At 40.2% G+C, this 21,757-nt stretch overlaps 1 protein-coding gene across 3 annotated transcripts in view; it reads left to right on the top strand.

Moving 5' to 3' along the window:
• The window catches only part of Wnt5 (wingless-type MMTV integration site family, member 5), a 52,123-nt gene extending 30,617 nt beyond the window's left edge, over positions 1-21,506 (top strand). For 2 of the 3 annotated variants that reach the window (XM_085496485.1, XM_085496486.1), the window contains exons 3-6: positions 9,363-9,557; positions 9,797-10,059; positions 11,161-11,453; positions 19,678-21,506. In XM_085496485.1, coding sequence (XP_085352611.1) covers positions 9,475-9,557; positions 9,797-10,059; positions 11,161-11,453; positions 19,678-20,136 — 1,098 coding nt within the window. In that variant the 5' untranslated portion in view covers positions 9,363-9,474 and the 3' untranslated portion in view covers positions 20,137-21,506. 3 annotated transcript variants of the gene reach the window in all.
• Positions 21,507-21,757: the final 251 nt, after the last annotated feature.

The raw sequence follows: 21,757 nt of genomic DNA, 5'->3' as shown, positions 1-21,757 counted from the left end.
TATATTTTAGAGTAAATGCTTTTGATATGCTCTTAGGTTTCTTAATATCTGTCTGAAATTCTGGACTGTGGTCATATTTTTCGATTAGGAGTTGTATATTTAAATAACTCACCGTGACTAATGTTTTGCATTATGAAGTATATTTTTATGAAGGTCAACACACTGTACATTAGGTAAATATTTACCATATCGTTATTTCATTATTTCGCTTTCCAGCATTTACAGGAAACGCTTCATTCTAGAAAATGCTATCGCAAAACTGTTGGAAATAATAAATGTAACAGCAGAATACGTCCTAGCACAGTCACTCGACTAGGAGAGTGATTGTGGTCCTAGTAATAAACTAAGTGACTTCCAAAAACTGAATGGTGTTTGCGAACTTCGTATTAGTTATAAACCGACGTTAGCTTCACGTTTATGTCACACCATGGAAACAGCCAAAAACATGGTGCTTGTTTTTGAGCGGAGCGGATCGCCAACCAGCCTACCGGCTTGTGTCATTATTCGTTATTCGAATTAATACACCCGAAAATAAGAAAATAATTGATATCATTGCACAGCCGATTGCACTTTTCAGTAAAAATCCATATACACATTATTAGGGGTGTTCGAATATTTTATATGTTTATTCATTATCTTATTTATCAGTCTGAATATAGTAGTAGTAATCGCTCTTCTCGGATCATGACTTCACGTCGTGAAGAAGCTGTATTGTTCACGTTGGCGGATGTGGTCCTCATACTTAGAATCAAAGACGGTGAATACACCTTTAGCAAACATGGATTTAAAAAAAACACATGACAAACGAGACAGGTCCGTCACTTGCCGTCGGAATAGTCCCATCACCGCCCACTTTCACGCTCATCGTCACCCCCATTAGTGCCCACGAGTTGTAGTCATGCCCCACCCCCATTTATTACTCACTTCACGTTAGTTCGGGTAAGTAATTTTTCGCCTAGAACACATAGGTCTTTGTTTTTAAGGGTTCTATATTGCGGCATGGTGGGACTTACGGCAAACACAAGTCTTATACAAGAGATCTCGCGGGACATGGTAGACGCAGATGTGATCTCTCTCAGCCTGTATCTAAAAATCGTTAACCTAGTTTGAAACGTACACTGAAAGCGACAGTGTGATACGACGTAAGCATGCCATCCCGTTCCCCGTGGCCATACTGTTGATGTTGGAATAATCAACGGGCTCATATAAAACATATTTGTCGTGCTGCTGACTAATTAAGAGGGAAAACGGGTAATGCATTTTGCACGAATAATGTAATCATGTGATAAACAACAACAATAACAACAACAACAATAAGAAGAACAGTGAACCAAGTTTGGAGAGGCCAGGTTATCCTTAAGTGAACTCAAATACTGTAACTCAAAAATCAGAATTGCGACCCGCTTGTCTTTGTGGTAAAGATAGGAAGTTCGTTTATTTGCACGGGAGCATACGGAACTGACAGTTTTTAAATCTCCTTTGACTGGATGTCGTATTCCCAAAACTGAATGCCACGAGCCTAGCATGTGGAGAGTATGCACTTTTTTTTTGTTCGCCGACCACATGACTCGAACCCCAAATCTCTTGTGCTGGGCGGAACTGCTAACCATTAAACCACTCATCGTCAGAAATGCCCCCGTAAATGGACGAGTTTCTACTGAAAAGCGCGTATTTCAAGTAGCCGTATCACAAAACTATTCAATCACTTGCACTGTGTCAACAGACACTCGAACCCGTGCACTGCAGTTTATGGGTCACATCTGACCACAGCAATAAAAGTCTATTCGTGAATTAAAATACCAAGAAAATTATTGCTTCTAGTCGACATGATAACTTATATAAAGTTTGGGGTCACTAGCCTGTTTTTCGAGATAATTATGGTTGAACGTGATTTTAGTGAGCGGCAGTCTTGCGCTCATTATGTTCATTTTAAAACGCCTTTACCCATTGGTTCCTGTGGTGAAGATATAACTGGTGACACCGGGTGAACTTATGATATATCTAGACTGATGGAGTACTTTTTGTTATCCGAATTATTTAGAAAATATGAATGACTAAGGGGCCCATATCGCATTGCCCTATGATGCGAGAACACGTTGCAGCTTCCATGTATTATAGGTCAAACTATTACAATCGATAATCCCTTTTTAATATTCTTATTTTTGTTCCGCGTGGTACCAGTGTACTAATTCTGTAATCTGGGTTTAATAAACACCCGCATTTTTTCCAAAACAAAGTCGGCCAACCACCGTGTCACTTTCTCTTTTAACATCCCGTAATAGTCTCTCCGTCATAAATATAAACGGTGTTTACAAAAAAGCGTCTACCCGTGAGCCTTTGCGTTTTAGCGTCGTTGTTATCGTGGCTGGTACCCAGTGTCATTTGCGAATGGCAAGAGTGGGGTGCAGGTAACTAGTAATCGCCATATTGTTCCACTGGGCCGGGATTCCGGCCTAAAGTCATGTTACTAAGTGACATTTGACATTTTGCTTGCTTAGACTTACATATTTGAGATGTTTCTGGCATTTCTCGCTGTTTCTGTGCAAATTTATAACAACGGAAACAGTTTGTTATCCGCCCAACTTTCGAGAGTCAGGTAACCAAGGGAAATACAACAAGCAACGAGAAAGTGACGGACTATTCAGAATGCCGGAACCGTTACTAGTTACCGGCCTCTTGTGGCTTGGTGCGCCATGACACTTGAGGCGGAAAACTCAATTAACGCGCATGCGCTGGTGGCGACCCCCTCCGCTTTAATCTGACAATAATGCCGATGAGTTATAACATAGGTCTATGGTTATAACAAGCAAAGACTCGTAAAATTGCTTGGTTTGTCTTTTTTTCGGTGTTAATATGTTTGAACCTTATTTACTGCGACAAGAGCAAGTTTACAAGCCATGTGATATAACGCATCGTTTTAAAATGCCACTTAAAATTAGCTGACGTACTTTATAAACGAGTACCTGTTTGGACACACAGCGTTAATCGGCGATTGAGGGCGCTCTTGGGTTTCCAGATGAAATTTGTAGCTGATTGGATTTGGCCTGAGCGGAGGTTCATAAAACTTCAACAAACTTCACACTCATATCTTCGTGTGTCAACAAATACATTGTTGTTTGAAATCGACAGTCAGTCGGCAGTTAGATAAAACATTGTGAATACATCAAATACATATTCATAGAAAACATAGCTTTCAAATCAATCAACTTTAACCAAACTACGTTACTGCTATTACTGGTATTATAGTATTACAGTAAATATACTGCATTTCGTACTAGGAGTAATTTTTATACACACACACTCTCCAACACATGCCGATCAAACTAAAAAAAATAGCAGCCAAAATCATAACACTTTTTAGATTTCTATTCCGAATGCAATCGGCATCTGGAATGTCCCGTGTGTTAGTATATGCATTTCTAAGAAAATAGAATGAAATTGACATTTTGCGTGTAGATTCCACTAAAAGCGGGGGAGTCGTCACCTGCGCATGCTTTAGATGGCCATAGCGCGTCATTGTTTACAACAGGCGTCTACCCATGAGCCTTTGCATTTTTAGCGTGTGTTGTTATCATCGCATGGGACTCAATTCCCGCGTGTGAAAGGTGACGACCCTCCCACTTTAACAACATGTATGTAATGTCTCACGAAGTTAAAAAAAAACATTTCATATTTATTATGCTTATACAACAAACTGTAATGAAAGAATATATTTATAATTATTCAAACAACAGTGCTAGACCTGGCTTAAAGCGGGAGGGTCGACACCTACGCATGCGCGGGAATTGAGTCCCAAGCGACGATAACAACACACGCTAAAAACGCAAAGGCTCATGGGTAGACGCTTGTTTGTATGACACGCTATGGCCATCTGACGCATGCGCAGGTCAACTCCCCCCTTTAAATATTTCACGTAATATAATACAACATTGCAGTCATTGTGTTACGAGTAGGATATGGACGTTACATTTGTCATTGCTCGTGTTCACGTTATAGCCCGTTAAAGGACGGTGGCCTGTAATTCGACATGCGTCGTTTTCGCGTAATAATGAACAACTGTTATAAAAATTGACGGGATCTGATTATCGGATCTTATTTTCTGAACTGAACTTGTTTATTAAGAATGTATCGCCATTTATTTCCATGATTACAAGGATGTATGTTTGAGCTTGACGAAGTAACTTACACGCGATTTTGTGTGACTAATTACCATACTGTATAATGTTCTAAATGTTCGAATACTACATTATATGTCCGATTATCGAGACCTTCTGCGAGAGAGTCAAGTTACTAAGATTTCTGCAATATTTATTGATATATTTGACATGCTCGCCAAATGTGAAATTATTTGATAATATTTGTAATTTTAGGAAGTTGTGCTCGAACACTGGGACGCTAAATGCACACGATGAAAACAACAGGGTTATAACACGACTCGGGTCAAGAAGGCTGCGGCGCCAGCACGGCATACTGAATTATGTACAGTAAATAGATTACACGAAAGCTGCTAGAACCCGGATAGATAGAGGGAGATGTTTGGTAATCATTGACCTGAGTAAAAATAGTTTCGGACGCTGGATTTTCGTCAGTGATAGTCAGTAATTTGCATAGATACACGAATTATTCCGACAAGTGGTGTCATTCTACCTATCCAGTCTTAAGCCACTCACTTATTCCCATTAAGTCATCAGATAACCTCCTCTAGTAAGATGTTTATTATGGTTTTCAGATTTTGAACACGCATGCATTGCTCTGATGTGTATTGATGTGTTGGATAATAAACTAGATCATAGTACTCAACAGTAAATCATACAATCTATTCTAGCACGAGTAGAACAAAGTTCGCATCTGTAGAAACGCCACGGTTTTCCCCTCAATAAAACATTGTTACAATGTAATTCATGATTACGTTGGATGAACAGAAGGGGGTGTATTCAATTCTCGAGTTGTGTTATGAATGAACATTCTCTGTATGTTGCGGTTATCATTCTAGCCGAAGTATACTTTTATAAACAGTAAAATCATTACATTGGTATTGGTAAAACTCGCTTGATTTCAAATCCCTTGAAATGAAACTGCGCATGCCCGTATTTTACGACATACAAACAAGAAATTTGTGGATATATAAATTATATTCCATCAAGAACATTATTATTAGTTTTAGTCAATATTTTTCTGTAAAAAAGAAACAGCATCAACGTTGTTTATTCCCACCATTTGAAGATAGAACGGGTGCACCAAAAGAGACACAGCCGTTTTATTCTAAATACAAGATCACGAGGGCCGTTGTCACTTCAGTCTTCTGCGCCAGGCGACCATACCCGATGACCATACGAAACGTCCGTTTATTCCGTAAACTTATAGTTATGATTGCACCGCCCGAAGCATTACCCTCTTTTTCACAGTCTGGATACGCGTATCTTGTCAGCGAATACGATAAACAAAAAATAAGCCATTGAATCATATTGCATTTGTTGAATCTGGCCTCGGGCTCGCTTTCTTCAACGGTTACCTCAGACAACTAATAAAGTTATTAGTTATCCGTTGTCTGAGCTTCAACACACATATCGTGGTACACGTAGGTTTTTTTTCGGGACATTCCTGTACGGAGTGTGGGTAATAATTCAAGAAAGTTTCGATCAGTACACAGCATTCAACAAATAAGGGAATAAATGCCATTACCGGGAACATACTGGAAGTCATTGCTTGCTTTACTGGTCGAGCGCCCTCTATCGTTATGGTATAACGTGTGGTGCATAATATCATACCTCACATCCCCAACATTCACTAGGAACAGAGCGATGATTTAAGCCAGTGTGAAACATCGACATCACGTGGCACACATGATGTTTCATGATGTTTTTTAATATTTTTGTGCCAGTCGACAGTTCCGGACATTGGGTATCACTGTTGTCTCTCCTGACTTTTTTTTTTTTGTATGTGCAAATTGCAAGTGCTAGTGCTGACACATAGTGCATTTTGCCACAGAAGTCATATTCATGTTTGGGACTACATGACAGGGCTGTATGGCCATCTCTTTGTCAAATGACAATTTATAATGCATGTATGTGGACATGAATTACACATCGGGCAAGAAGTGTGCTTCAAATATACTGAAATTAGAGAAATCCACACTAGTGGGCAAAAAAAAAACAAAAAAAAAACACTGCCCAAGGGTCTCCGGTATGCTTTCACTTGCAGTGTGCACGGCAACACATTTTGTCGTCATGACTGTGGCTCAAACGCAACCTGAATGAAATCACCATATTTTGCTACTGTGTGATTGTGACTCATATAAACCCGAGTGCAACCCCGGTTAGTCGTACTTAGCAGAGCAGCCGCTTTGATGAGATCTATTGAAAGTAAACTTCCAAGACCCGTTGGATTCGTTCTACACGCTGCCCCACAAGGTGTACAGGTTATATATTTCGTTACTCTGTAAGGGTGACTCAATTAAACACGAGTGTAATTCGTTGAGGCACTCACGATGCACTGGTGAGGCAACGTATACATTGCTTGGTGCGTTGCTTCACATTGTGAATTTCCTCGCGTAAAACTGATCCTAAAAGGAACTCTTCTGCCAGTCTCCGCGTCACATGTTGCGATACATCAAGATGACAGCTTCCATCAAGGACATTACTCGCAATTGATACAGTCTTAATGGTTTGGTCCACAATTAATGGAGACACTTGTACATACCACACACAGTTCTGACATGTGGTGATTTTGCTCCCATTTTGTTCATCTCATCTTGGCTCCATTCCCACCACCTTACTAAGCCAATATGCTGACAGTATTCAACAGTTATCTCAGGGGACGATGAATTAACCCATTCCGCATCCCATAATTTCACTTTATCATGAGTTAAGACAAAACTTTGTTTACAATAGTACACTATTTTAAGAGTAAGTGGCTGCTGTTGGTCAGCTGAGTGGGACGAGTTGATGGTTGTTACACTCGCAAAATACGGTGCATTAAATATTATCGGAATGACCCCCCTCCCCTCATCATGAGAACACCCCCTCACTATCAAATCGATATCTCTTTCTCACCCTTAAGAATTTTTTTACAGCTTGAATGGGAGGGATGGTAAATATTAAATAAAACGTGTGAATCTGACAAACATTGTGGGCACGTCGATTGTTAAACAAAATGGTGAAGCAAGCGCATGTCTAATAAACCCGATGTTTAACTGAATTCCAAATGTGTTGTTATGAATTATGTTTCAATATATTTCAAATGTTGCCCATGCCAATAAAATTCTGCGAAGGCGTAGGAAACAATTGTGTGTAAGGCCGGTTACTGAAATACATTTTTTTCACCAGCGCGTATTCTGTAGTACTAGTAATCCAGCAACCTGTTGTGTCCGCGAATTAAAACAAGAAAAGACTCCTGTCACCTTCACCAGTGTAAATATTCACTGGGTCGGCAAATCCAACTGCCTCCCCGATTAAAAGACTGTTCTGAATTAAGTTAGTTTTTACAGGTTTTTTTTTCCTTTTGTCGAAACAATCCGATGGTGATTGGTTTTGTGAATAATCGGCGAACAACAGCATCGTAATAGTATGCAAATTGAGTCTTATTTCGAAAGCGTCGGTATCTCGTCATTGTTCAAATTAGTGCTACGGTTTGTTGTGGTATGAATGTAGCAATCGGTGCCGAATGATGTCAAGTATAGTGTCCGCTTACTTAAATCAAGTCACCATGTACGGTACCTGTCGGAGGCATCGCCACAGCCATCGGTCAACTTGTTAGCAGTGAGTGAGCCCAGGTTGGTGAAAAGAGCAGAATTTCAACTGTCAAATACCGTTGGTATTTTCACATTACTGCGATACTATTGGAAGCGTTTAATTTATTGCGGTTTGTTACTTATTCTTTCTACAAAATTTAATTAGGCCATCAGTGTTAAGCCTTCTATGTCTGATTTGGGTTTAGTACGCGGGTGCAATGATAGCTATCTGGCCCATCGTCTTGTTGGTCATATAGAATCATATATGTGGACACAGTCCCTCTGTCATATGGACTATTTGTAACGCGCCATTCAAGGATGAGGTGAAAAACTAAATTGGCTTCCAACTCCGGAAATCCAATTTCCATAGTTATGCGAAAAATACACATACTGACAATTCGGATTTGTTGAGCTGGCTACTTTGCCGTATAAACCCTGGCGGCGCGAAAAAACACTTTCAATTCTTAAGTGTTCACACTTTATATCTATAAACAAAGATATACAGTCTGAAAGGGGAGCTTCAACATCGGTCTCAATGTTACACGGTACCCTTTGTTGTGTTTTTTTTTTTTTTTTTTTTTTTTTTTTTTTGTGTGGCGGGGTGGGGGCGACCTCTACATCAGCAATACATTGCCCCTCCCCTGCCTCCGTAAACTAATTCCACATGACACGCAAGTCTGCGTCCGTCGTTCTAGTTCATAAAAAGAGTACATATACATGAAACGGAGTGCGCGTACTTACATTTTTCCATAAGCATTAGTAATGTATTGAAGTAGAACGATGTAAAATAACCCAAATCCTGTGCAAAGCTAATTGCTTACTTTGCCACTGCCCGGGGCAATCTCAGACAACTCCGATGAAAGCCGTATTTTTTTTCTATAGTTTGGTTGGAAACAAAGATACCTTTTATGGGAGAAACATTCAAGTGTGCACTATACCATAACACGTAGTATTGATACAAGCAGCCGCATATTCATTCTGTTACATTGCAGTACTGTGTTCTATGATATAGCTGTTTTGTATCACCGTAAATCACCCTGTGTATACCGGAGTCCGTTTGAAATATGCGTTTCACGCGCGGCGCCGCGTACCGGGGAGGAAGCGTGGTGGCTATACAGATCGCCGAAACGTCATCACTGGGGGGGAAATGCCGGTGGTATTTTTAGGTTCTAAAGCTTTTCGACATAGGGCGAATGGGTGAGTGAGTGGGTGAGTGAGTGAATGAGTCAGTCAGTCAGTAAAGTGGACAAATCAGCCTTTAGCAGTGATTAGCTACCAAACAATTCACCATAGCTTAGCAACACATGAAATTGTGATCAGGTTTTAATGGCCCACGGAGCGGACCAATCAGGAGGTCCGTCTCAACTTCTTCTAAACACTTCTGCAATACAATGCGATATATTTTCGCTCCCTCCCTGTAGTCCTTAAGCCGCTGTACGCAGGATAATCAATCAGTGGGCGGCGTGCGTGTGTATATACTGTAATACTCGACGACCTATCTCACAACAATTTGTAAAATAACTGCGGATATACAGTACCATTAGTGACCGTCGCCAATTTAACCGAGCTGTTTACGCACACCACGTTGCGTGCTGCATAACTTTAACATTTCGCATATTGGATTATCTTGCAGAAAGTGTCACCGGGAGCTTAAGCTGGCGATTCTTGTTTTGTGACGACGGACCCGTGCGTTCGCCCGAGAAACTGACAGCGGATACAAAGACGATAGTGTTGCGACCACGAAAATGTACAGAATGGCGAGATATATAGAGCTATTTTTTCTTATATTCACCTCGGTGCAGAGTCTGAGTCAGGGGCAATCGTGGTGGTAAGTACGCCATTCAGTATTTGGCTAATGAAGTTCGACTTTTCTCAATAAATTCCCCTGTGTGACAACATTAATCATAATTTAATCTCCTCCGCTATCAGCTCGATCATGTCTTATCACTGTGAGAAGCATCGGGACAGCACTCACATTGTCCAAATCCCTTTCTTAACTCGGTGTCTCCGTGAGATCGTTTTAATAACCTCATGTTGTGCGTTCCCTTTATTCTCGCTCCTACAAAGGCTGCTCGGGTTGAAGTCACACGTCTTTCAGACATGGAGCAAAGTTGGAATAATCGGTCCGTCGATCCAGTCGTTGTGTAACCAGCTAGAGGGTCTATCGCAGGGACAGACGAAACTCTGCCATCTCTACCAAGACCATATGTACCCGATAAGCACCGGGGCCAAATCCGGAATCGAAGAGTGCCAGTACCAGTTCAGTGAGCGTCGATGGAACTGCAGTACCGTGGACGGCCAGTCGGTATTTGGTAATGTTATGACTATCGGTAAGTCGGTAGTTAACACACCTCCTTGTCAAGCCTTCATTTGATCAGTAATTCCCATTACACCCGTCTATTTGTATATTATATTGCGTCGATTGAGACCGTGAGAGCTCTCAGGTTTTTCTAACAAACCCATCGCGGGTTAGAATGTTTTTTTTTTATTGTACAGTGTACATTGGTAGCAAACACATCCCACCAACGCAGTATGTGGTGTATCATCCCTATACATATTTAAAACGATATGATCTACTTAGTTAACGGATTGAACCAGCAGACGCCTTGCCGTGAAAATATCCGATAATTTTACGGAATATCTTGGGTGGGCACGTTTTGATCGTAATACGAATATACGTGAATTCACGTCCCCGCGATTTGAAAATTAGACACTGTGACCATCTGACGGACGGTCGTCCATGGTTACTGTGCAAGTACAAGTTCATCGCGTCAGTGGATCGGATTTCAGCAAATGAAAAAATACTGTACAAACTGCCTAATCCGCCGATCTGCTCCTTGTAATAGCAGACAAATTAAAAAGCCAACCTCCTTCTGTACGTTGACTTTGTAAAATAACCGACTCGTTTTTACAGGCTGGGTGGAGAATCAATTTGCGCTGAAGACTCCCTGTGGGTTTGTGCTTCGTTTGTTTGATAGTTTTGTGGATAAGAACCTGCCTGGGTATATTATAATAGCTACATAGCTGTCTGGTCGATACGGATCACGTATATAATCAACGTTATAGTGCATTGTCCTGATGTTTTACCCCCAGATACATGCAAACATGTGTGTTTTGTTTGCCCATAATGAAGTGCGCCACATTTCCGTCGACGCTTCACATGAATTGCAACATTTGGAATGTTCGGAACGAGAATTAATTTAACGTGTTTGGGGTAAAAAGTTTGCATATCTGGTAGTAAAATGTATAAATGATGTCGGCAGTAAAACTGTGTTGTTGGGTCAATTCATTGGACAGAAGGAAGATGACTATTTATAGCAATATTAACTGCTCGCCCTTGAACTGATACATGCAACAGACATCGTAGAGTTTATATTTATCGTCAATTTGTAAATCATCGGTCACATTGTCCAACATCTTTTTTTTCACAGCAAGCCGAGAAAAGGCTTTCACCTACGCTATATCGGCAGCAGGGGTTGTTAACGCCATCAGTCGCGCATGTCGGGAAGGGGAGCTAGCTAACTGTGGCTGCAGCCGAGCATTGCGACCCACTGACTTGAATCGAGACTGGCTCTGGGGTGGATGTGGTGACAACGTCGATTACGGGTACAGGTTCACCAAAGAGTTTGTTGACATGAAAGAAAATGAAAGAATCCCTCCAAAAGCGTCAGCAGAGCATGGTATAATGAAAATGAATCTCCATAACAATGAAGCCGGGCGAAAGGTAAGAATCATAGTGGGGAGCATGTCGTTCCGTCACCTCGCGTCTTGGTGACGTACGGGCACGCGTTTTAATTTAGAAAGCCAGCCTCGTTCCGCGACTTGGATCGTGGTTTAGTATTGACTCCGTGTCCCGCATGGAATGCCATGTGACCGAGATAAATGTTAACATCGCAAAAATTCGCCCTGAAACTTTCCGGTTTGTAGATTTGTGGAATGCCCCAGAGTGATGAAAAGTTGAATTAGTCAAATATTAGTATACAAGTCGCCATGACGACCGAAGACCGCAATGATGGTGGTCATATTGGTATCTGTTTATATCGTTAGTTCAGTCAACCATTAATCTTTCTAATGACGCTAATAACAATACCATTCCACTGGCTTTAGCCTTGGTCATATTTACGAAAGAAAAATAGACAACTGTTTTTATCAGGAAATGAGGGACAAACGAATTAGCATGGCGTTTATTAAGCAAAGGTCTTAACAGTATAGGCGAACAAAATAGGGGGCTGGTGTTACTAGTATTGGTACTATTTATTAGACACAGTGTTTGGTGTCCAGCAAGAAAACCCAAAACTGATTTATTAGACATAGTGTCAGTAAATCATGGCGCGGACTTGTTTTATCAGCTGGTAATGTAGGATAACAGTTCTCACAGATGACAAAAACAAAACTTTCAAGCGTTATAAAAGAGGAATCTTGTCACAGAAACTCCGGATTAATACAAATGTCCGAGATTACTCGGACATCGCGTAGTTTACTTAAAATCGCCGAAATGGATTTCTCTTGTTTTACGGTCACTAAAGCACCATTAATAACGCCAGGTCATCACTGGAGTCGGTTATTTAACCTGGTATAAACAAACAAATCCATAAGGCTGCTTGAAGTTAGAGAAATAAACACGTCGAATGCCCCCAAGTTAAATGATTTTTTTCCTGTAACTAGGCAACACGATGAGGATGTGATTCATTTTGGGCTTCGTCATTAATCTCTGATTTTATCGGCAAATTATATATGTATTCCGTGGTGGATCTGAACCGTATTGTGGTCACAGTGTAGATATCGACCCGAAAGCAAACTGGCGATGATAAATGCATTCTTTACTGTATGTGTGCCTTTAAATGAAAGAACGGCCGCGTAGTATGAGATATTGGTATACATGTTTTCATCCCTATGCAATGTAATCACAGTTACCATGGAAAAACTAGTATATAAGTTTTTTCCGTACAGATTCACATCTGGTCCAATCATACCGTGACCCCTGCGGAGATATCACCATATTTCGAGTGTTATTTCACGCGTGTAGAAGTTCCAGGTAACCTGGATCAATCTATTTATATTGTCGATATCTTCGAGAGTTTTACATATACGATAATTAGAACACGTGTCTCTGAATGTGATATTTTTTTAAATGTTGTTTATTTATCGAAATATATATTCGAAAAATGTTACAACATTTAAACATGCCTTATTGGTGGAGATGTGCAAGGAACGCCATCGTGGTTGTGGTGAAGTCAAATGAACCATCCTCACGCGTTTATTGTAGACTAATTCCAACCAATTCAGATTTTCGTTGTAGACATTGCATTTTTCCTTCAGGTCCGCCACATATCTGACCCTATACTGGCCCCCGTCGGGGTACACAGCCACATGACATCCTCAAAATCAAGCAGTTCCGTTGATGAGAAGATTGTGGATATCCCAAATTTATTCCCACACACGATTCAATTCCCCGACGAGAACATATTATAATATGTTTGTGTAACATGTACTTTACTATCTCACACCGCGGTGATATATCTGCGTGCATGGCATAATACTTCACCCGTCCTTTTCCCAGCCGCCCCCAGGTTTTAGAATTTCCCTACAGCGTGTCCGCTGGGAGATGAGATACGTGTGACCAAAACGGACTCACCGACAAAGGATATGCTTCAAGGGTACTGCTTGAAAAGTGTTTATTTGCAACATATAGATGTACAAGAAATAAAAGACGGGGTTACTTTACAATTTACTGCTGGTTTGTCAATATTAAATACTTCGCAGAAAGCACCGCCGTCTTTGTTGTGAACATTCCGTGAGGGGTGCTTGTTTTTCCACGCTTTATTCTTTCAGCAACTGTTACAATACCAGAATCAACGAATTTGTAAACGAATCCGTCTGGTTTACTTGATTCGAGGGCTGTTTTTAAACGTTTTCACCCCACGATTCGAAAAAAAGGAGACTACCTATAGAACAAGTCAGGTTAATGAGTGTCAGATATTTATGTAATACACAAATCATTGTCATTTTTTTTTATTTTGCAATAACTTTTTTAATGTTTTAAACCACGCTATTTTCTCTTATTTATGAAATGTATATTTAATGTTATCTCTTAACTCTAATTTGTTGGCAATGTAAGACAATGTGAATCATGATGTGCCATTCAAATCAAAGTTCTTTACAAACAAAAACGACACATAACCCATTTAGAGTACTCGTGCGAAAATATCACTACTGCAAAGAAGGTGGGAATTTCGATATGGTATTTTTAACATATTTAAAAACGTGAGTAAACTGAAAACACCTGGATAACCACCAATGACTAGTTGCTTTTGTAATTTACCGGTCCCTAGTTAGTTGCCGTAGTATAATGGATGCTTTGAAAACACGTGAGTACATCGTGCAAAGTTGTAAAGTCTGTCTAGTTTAGATGATAGAACAGCTGCTACGCCGACATTTCAACACCAATAGTAATAAAATTAATACCAACCCCTGAGAGAGATGTGGTGTATGATGTATCCATGGTTACGTTATTGGCAGCTAACTATTTAAATCAGTAGGGCTAGTCGACCGGATGTCATAGGTGATGCCCGTAGTCTAGTGCTCGCTACAATTCAGCCAATCTACTCATTTTGTGGATATGTTGAGATTAGAGGGGACAGTTACGACCCAATCCATTATTTCGATTTCCGTCTTCGTGATGGACAGAGATGGAATTACGACCACGAAACGGAAATCCTCCTTTTGTCTGATGTCCCAGACCTTGTCTTTCCCATGCCACAATCAAGATGTTGATCACGGCATTGTGGGTGTATTTGCAAAGAATTCGAGGACAGATTCCGATAGTTTTCATACTACTTGGTTAAGATCGTAAATTTTGCTAAGTTGTCAAAAAAAATCCCATCTGTTTGTTGTTCTTCCTTCTTAGTCAGGCGTGCTTCTTTTTTGTCGTTCTGAATTTGATCCATAGCCATGTTTGTGAATGACAGCTAATGGAGGATGGTTGGTCGCTGGTAGCGATCAGGTGTGGTAAATACACCTTAAATGAGAAAGTTGAACTAAAACACATGTTTGAGTAAGACTAGTATATCTAGATGTATTAGTTCAGTGTTCCATGCCTACTGTACAACGTCGCCATGAGATTAAACACATGTTTAGCATACGGTAGATTCCTGCCAAAGGCGGTTCCTGTTTTGCTGTAAAATTTGATTTAGTCTCTATGCAAAGATATAGATATGTTTATAAATCGAATCTCTGTATATTTTTTTCCAGAGAAAAACCCCCTTCCTCCTTGAAGTTGATCCTAAACTTTTTTTTCGGAGGGAACAATACATATGGGGCTATTCATTTTTGGTTCACGGGGCTTTAATGTAATCTAATTAGGCAAAGTATGGCTTCCTTTCAGTCTTCTCATGCGAGTTAAAAAAAACCCACACACTTAGAATTCCTATGCTCTCACCAAGAATTCCCCCCTCCGGACACATTCGCTAGACTAGGTTCAACGTTACCACTACGCGCTCAATCATTCATTTCTCTGTTCAGATTTTTGAAACGTCCATGCATCTCGGTGTGGGGTTGGTTTGCCACACCTGGGACAAAACGGTCGTGGCGTCATTAGATACTTGTAAATTAATAACCAGTGTTATTTAGACCAGGAATGTTTAATGCATTGAAAATGACATAATGCATCACGTGATCTGTCCGTACTTGTATAATACATTGCATATGTATAGAAAATAGTCTTTGATACTATGAGGGATCAAATAGTTGATCCTAGCGCTCGCCATACTGTTTATTGTTCGTGGTGCTTCGGGAGTTTTCGGGGTGAGTGGCTACAATAAGGGTGGTTTTGACCCCGATAACAGCTATGTAATACTCGTATTACTGACAGAGAACAGATGATACGTACGTCCTAAACCTCGTCAACAATAAAGTTCACATCTTACGCAGGCCGCAATTAAAATAATGTTGTGACTATTAGACTATTAGTGTTCTGCTTTAGTAACTGCATTCCATGTTTTATCAGAAATATGGTATATGTGTACACAATGTAGGGTATATGTTTACAATAACTTGTTTATGCTGGGTTGCTCGCTCTCTCAAGAAGTCAGTCGATGTCGATCGACGGTCAATTATCATGAAGTCACAGGGGTAAAGGATTGTCGCGTGCATGCGAAATAAGTTACATCGTATTAGGTCAGTAGATGCTAGGTGCATGTCCAGCAATATCAGTCCCTTTATAGTGTGTGTGTGTGAGAGGGGGGATATGTTAATGTTTTTCGTCGAGTGAGCTCCAGGCTTGGTACGGTCACAATAAATTGGTGTTTTCTTAATTTGGCACGTGTCGACTTCACTCAACAATATACTAGCACTACGAAACCGCAAAAACAATTGGGTCACGGATTTCATAAATATTTATAAATCACAAATTGTCCCACCAAGTGTATCACCAATATTGTATTATATTGCTTTAACGCCATATATAAGATGCATCCGTTGCAAATAGCTACTTACCACAAACTGAAGAATTAGTATTAGGAGATACCTATACTGAAAGTAATTAATTTGATAACATTGTAGTGCCAGTCTTAAAGCGGGAGGTTCGTCACCTGCGCACGCGCGGGAATTGAGTCCCAAGCGACGATAACAACACACGCTAAAACGCAAAGGCTCATGGGTTGACGCTTGTTTGTAAACAATGACACGCTATGGCCATCTGACGTGATTATTGAATGCATTCATTATTACGATAGTTGTCTGTCTGTCTGTTTGTTTGTCTGTCTGTCTGTCTGTCTGTCTGGCTGGCTGTCTGTCTGTCATCTCTGAAAAATGTTCCGTGACTATAATTATAATTATAATTCACAAATCGTTCATAGTACGTGATTCTGTCCACTGTGTCTCACTGATTTATTAACTCAAGGGTCAGGTGACACGTGGTAATAAAAAATTCTCCCCGTGTGCCGCAAATTGGAAAGTTCTCAATGGCTATGCGTGAAACTCGGTTGTATTGATGTACCTTAAAAACCAATCGGCCGACTCCGGATACTAAGAAGGGGGGAGTGTCGTCGATAATTAGCAGCGGCCCTGTTTACATTCATGTTCCCATAGCGCTGTGTACACCGTGATTGTGTTTTGCTAACCATGATATAGTTTATTGAATTGCGGTTCTACACTTTGAGGTCCACCGCCTATGTAGTAATGAAGCGATTTTCAACCGGTCTGTCTTTTTCAAAGTAACCAGCACAATACAAGTAAAAAAAAAACTGTCCTCCATTGGTATATTCATTATTTCAACGAAGCTGATAATAGCGCTTATTGGCACTTGAAAAAAATAACTAGGATGGTAAAATTACAATACCACTGAAAAAAATGTCATCACGTGTCGAATTTTAAAAACTAGTGAAAAGTACGTATGAAACACTCGATTCACATTTACCCATTTACCAAATTAACGAACTAACCGTTCTGTCCCTGTTTTACGGACGCACGAGTAGTTCAGACAGTGTACCCCAACCTATCGCAAAAAAATTCTGTCACGTATTTATGTCGTCATGGAAACTAGAGATGTACGACAATTTATCGATGCCAATGCAGTCGCCTATTCGACCCCCGTTCACATCTGTCTATTTCGTCTGATAAATCCACTAATGTCGCCATACCCGGACGGAAGAGGATGATTAGTATTCTTCAACTATACCATATCCTCGACCTATCAATTCAGCTTCCACGGCCTTCGCAGCGGCTTAATGTCAATGGGTTCGTAACATATGTTTGGGGTTACGGGTAACGAAAAGTCACGCGCGCCTCGTTGACACGGAATGTTCCGAACCAGCACTCCCGAAGCGGACACTTTGTCACGTCATCAGAGCTATTCTTGATTCGGTTGATTATGACCATAACGAGAAAAACTTATGATGATGATCACGAGATGTAAGTCAAACTAGACACAATGTGGATTGATACACTGGAGCTGAAATGTTAACAATTTTCTTTACAACAAACATTTCACTAGATATTTGTATTACACGATTCTTCTATAAATAAACACGATTAAAACTCGTAGTAGTGCGCCATGTATTGCGCATGACGTCATTGTATGAGTGACCAAATATGGATATAAAAACGTCATAGGTCGCAGACCTCTGCGATGCATTTTCTGGACGCCAAAGTTGGCAAAGAAGGATGCATTCGTTTTACCTACAGTAAATGAATCTATTAATGTGTTATCATCCCCACTTAATTTCTCCAAGCGAACGTTTTCGAGTCACAAAGGATGAAGGAGGATAAAAAGAAACTTTTCCGCACCATTGCTGAAGTAGACGAAACAACTGCATGGCATCTCTTCTTAGCATCGCAGAGGTTCGATCATTCCACGGACAAATTAAAACAGTAAACGTTAAATGTTTCACTAGAATGTTTCTCTGTATGAGTAGTAGTAACGGAATGTGTACTCTTTGTTTACCAGTTGAATTCTTGGCCGACAAATGTCAAGAGTGTTAACTTTACATCATTGCTACATGCCAGTACAAATATAGAGCAAATTGTTGTGTCTTTCCCGTCCCGTCCTTTGCTGCTAAACAGATGTGTAATCCGTATATTTTACTAACTTTCGGTGTACTGTGAATTATTGCTGTTTGTATTTAAAGATTTTTTGTTTTGTTTTTCAATCGCGGAATTCTTGCGTCACTATGAAAAAACAACAACATATTAGTACGCATGTGCATTGATTTTTATTGTAAGTTACAAAACAAAGTGGTCATTGCACATGCGTATTAGAGAATTCCGTTCTCTTCACTGAACGGGCACTTATTGCTTGTTGTTTGATGGTGAATCGTTTTTTAATGTATCAAACAGCAATATTCAAAGTTACATGTTATCATTCATCTTTAACACGTGCGACTTACCGGCAACAGTAGTAAATACATTTATACATTTTCGACTTAGCGTACGTTCTCGAGTTTTCTCATTTGGATCATGGAGCTATATCCACCGTGACGTTTAGATATAGTGGTGTTTTTAAAATCTAATGTGTTTATATGTAATTTGTGTGTTTTTTTTACGTTTTTTTTTTACACAGTATTGTTTCCTTGTGTGCGTGTGTAATATTAGTGACAATGTAAACAAATTAAAACAAAAATAGCGTCAGCTGTGACGAAATAACAAAACGTAGGTAAACATGTTTGGCTTCGAGAGTTGCGCCATAATTCGTTAATTTTGAAGTTGTGTATGAATTATTTTCGATTTCCCCGACCTTACCAGTTTTTAGTGTTGACAACTGGCGCCTATTCAAACATATGAACAATATGGGGTTAAAACTTTTTGACGAAGTAAGTGGCCACAAATAACAGGACTGCGGTAACTGAAGAGCAGTTCAGATTATCGTGGCCCCTTTAAGACTCCTTGAAATAGGACACGGTTCTTTGTGTAGTTGTGCTCAAGGTAGAGTCGACTGCTTGTTATGATCCTTATTGGTACCGACGGCCGAGTTGCGATAACGATAGAAAATAACACGAGTTAACTTTGAACAGAATGAATAGAATGCCCGGTGATCGAATAGAGAACCCAGTTGGCAGAATTGGTGTCTATTTGTACGTTCATATGTATTTATTTATAAAATCCAACAACATGTCAGCGTATTATGTGGCTCATCACTGGTACGGGACACGTTTCCGATAGCCGCTCTTCAATCATTAAAACATGTTAAAAATACAACTTGTGTAACAATACGAATGATGTTTAAAAAAAGTCGAGAAAAGAGGTCATCCTATAGGCTAGTGTTTTCCGATATCTTTATTTAAGTTCGCCCCGTATGTATGATTTCATTCCGATTTAAGGCTATTTGGTATCATTTTTTGATCTTTTATTCCACCGAAAACAAATCTACATGGCTATTCATATGCAATTATTATTGTATCAATTAAAAATAAGTGTATATTTTTGATTATTTTGTCTGATTTTTCGTCTTTCAGGCGGTCCTTTCGATGGCAGACGTCATGTGTAAGTGTCATGGTGTTTCCGGGTCATGTAGCATGAAAACTTGTTGGCTTCAGCTGGCAAACTTCAGAGACGTCGGCAACGAACTGAAGGAGAGATACGACGGTGCGGCCGAGATTCGTCGCAATAGAAGGGGGGAAATCAAATTAGTGGACAGTCGGTTCAACAACCCCACCGCGTTTGACTTGGTGTATCTGGACCCATCGCCGGATTATTGCATCTATGACCCCAGCACTGGATCACTGGGAACGGTCGGCAGACTGTGTAATAAGACGTCTATGGGTATGGACGGCTGTAATTTAATGTGCTGCGGACGAGGATACAACACTTTTCAACAGGAAGTGGTGGAACGGTGCCACTGTAAATTTCATTGGTGTTGCTATGTGAAATGCAAAAGGTGCAAAAAAATTGTTGACATGCATATATGCAAATGATTGTATAGCATTTACGAAGGTGGCAAGAGTTGGCCCAGGGTTGTGTACGAACGTTTTACAGTTGCCACGAACAACATTTCCAAGACATTGATGGTGACATTCAATGGATGAACCATTTTAGAAGAAAAAACACATTCAAGGAGCATGTGTAGATTTGTAACGACTGCCCTCATGCGACGGGACTTATGAGTATGGAAGAAGCAAATATTCCCTGCGATTCCACAGACAAAGAGGCGGACGGCAAACAAAAACCTCTTGAAATATAGATTATCATCAATTGTGTTAAACTTTCATTTTTAACGACTTGCTAATTGTTCAAAGGTGCCTTATGTAAATAAGTTGATAGCAGCTATATAACTTACCGAAACTTATAATTTTGTATAATAGTTTTAATATTTGATCCTGTTTTTCTATTTAAATATTATTATTTAAATATGAGCGCATATTGGTTAAAATGTATTTTGCGATCCGTGGACGTAGTCGCGGTATCTACATCCATGCTGCGAGTGTAGTTTGAAAAAAAACGCCTGGCAGATTATCACGTGGTATGCGCATATTGTCACGTGGTATATAGTATAATGATTAGTTGTAAGGTTATAAGGTCACGGATTTATGTGAGTAGCTAATAGTTTAATAAATCATATTCGATAAATGAAACACGGAGAAACACCAACAGAAAAACAAAGAGGCTGTGTTTTCAATTTAATGTATGAGTTGCACCGTATCAGTGTCACTAAGGCACTGCAAACTATTGGCCCCAGTTGTGTGGTGATAATATCTCCAAAAGTGACGAATATTGACGTCAAACCCGGCTCGTTGTTATCACCAGTACGTGGGAATGAGAGGAAGCGATGACCATGGCCCGCGCCAACACGCAGCAATAATGGTGCCAGTATATTAGGACAGTAATTAGCGCCAGTGGGACGTGACAACGGTGCCATTGCGAGGTGCGGGGACGTGGTGGTAGTAGAGCCGTTGGGCAGTAGGGCCGGTCGGCAATGACAGCGGTGCAAGTACACGGTGTCCGAGATTTGACGAGTGCGCCACAATGCGATGATAGTAACACCAGTACGCGGTGCCCGGGACGCGATGATAGCGCCCGTATGCGGTCCAGTAACACAACAAGCACATTAGCATAGTGCGCCTAGTCAGTATGCGATGGAAGTGGCGCCAACATACGACGTTAGCTTAGATAATGGCGGTACTGGGATTAAAATGGTTGAGTATATGTTCTGTATATGCCGAAGGGTTTGCATATCTTTACTTTTCATGGCTGTATAATTATCACAAGTTTGGTGTGCCTAAATATGCGACTTATCGTACAAATCTTATCTTTATTAATAAAAAAAACAAAACAAAAATAATACAAATGTGTTCGCGTCATTTTCTTACCAATAGATGTAGGTAATGACAGACCCAATATACGATGGATTGAAGCAGTATTTATAATCACCGGGCTCATTGAGATCTCTTCATCTGCGTGTGAAACAACTCGTTATTCGACCTCATTCTTTGTGGGAAAACGATCATGATTTACACAATGGCGTCCATGAAAGAGTTATTGGATGGCGATTGTTACGGCCCGGCAAAAAAGAAGTGTCTTTATGTATTAATACCTACG

The sequence above is a fragment of the Saccoglossus kowalevskii genome, chromosome 3 (assembly GCF_978046115.1).
Source record: "Saccoglossus kowalevskii chromosome 3, keSacKowa6.1, whole genome shotgun sequence".
NCBI classification, from domain to species: domain Eukaryota; kingdom Metazoa; phylum Hemichordata; class Enteropneusta; family Harrimaniidae; genus Saccoglossus; species Saccoglossus kowalevskii.
Note: the sequence above shows the minus strand (reverse complement) of the source record. Positions and strands in the feature narration are given on the sequence as shown.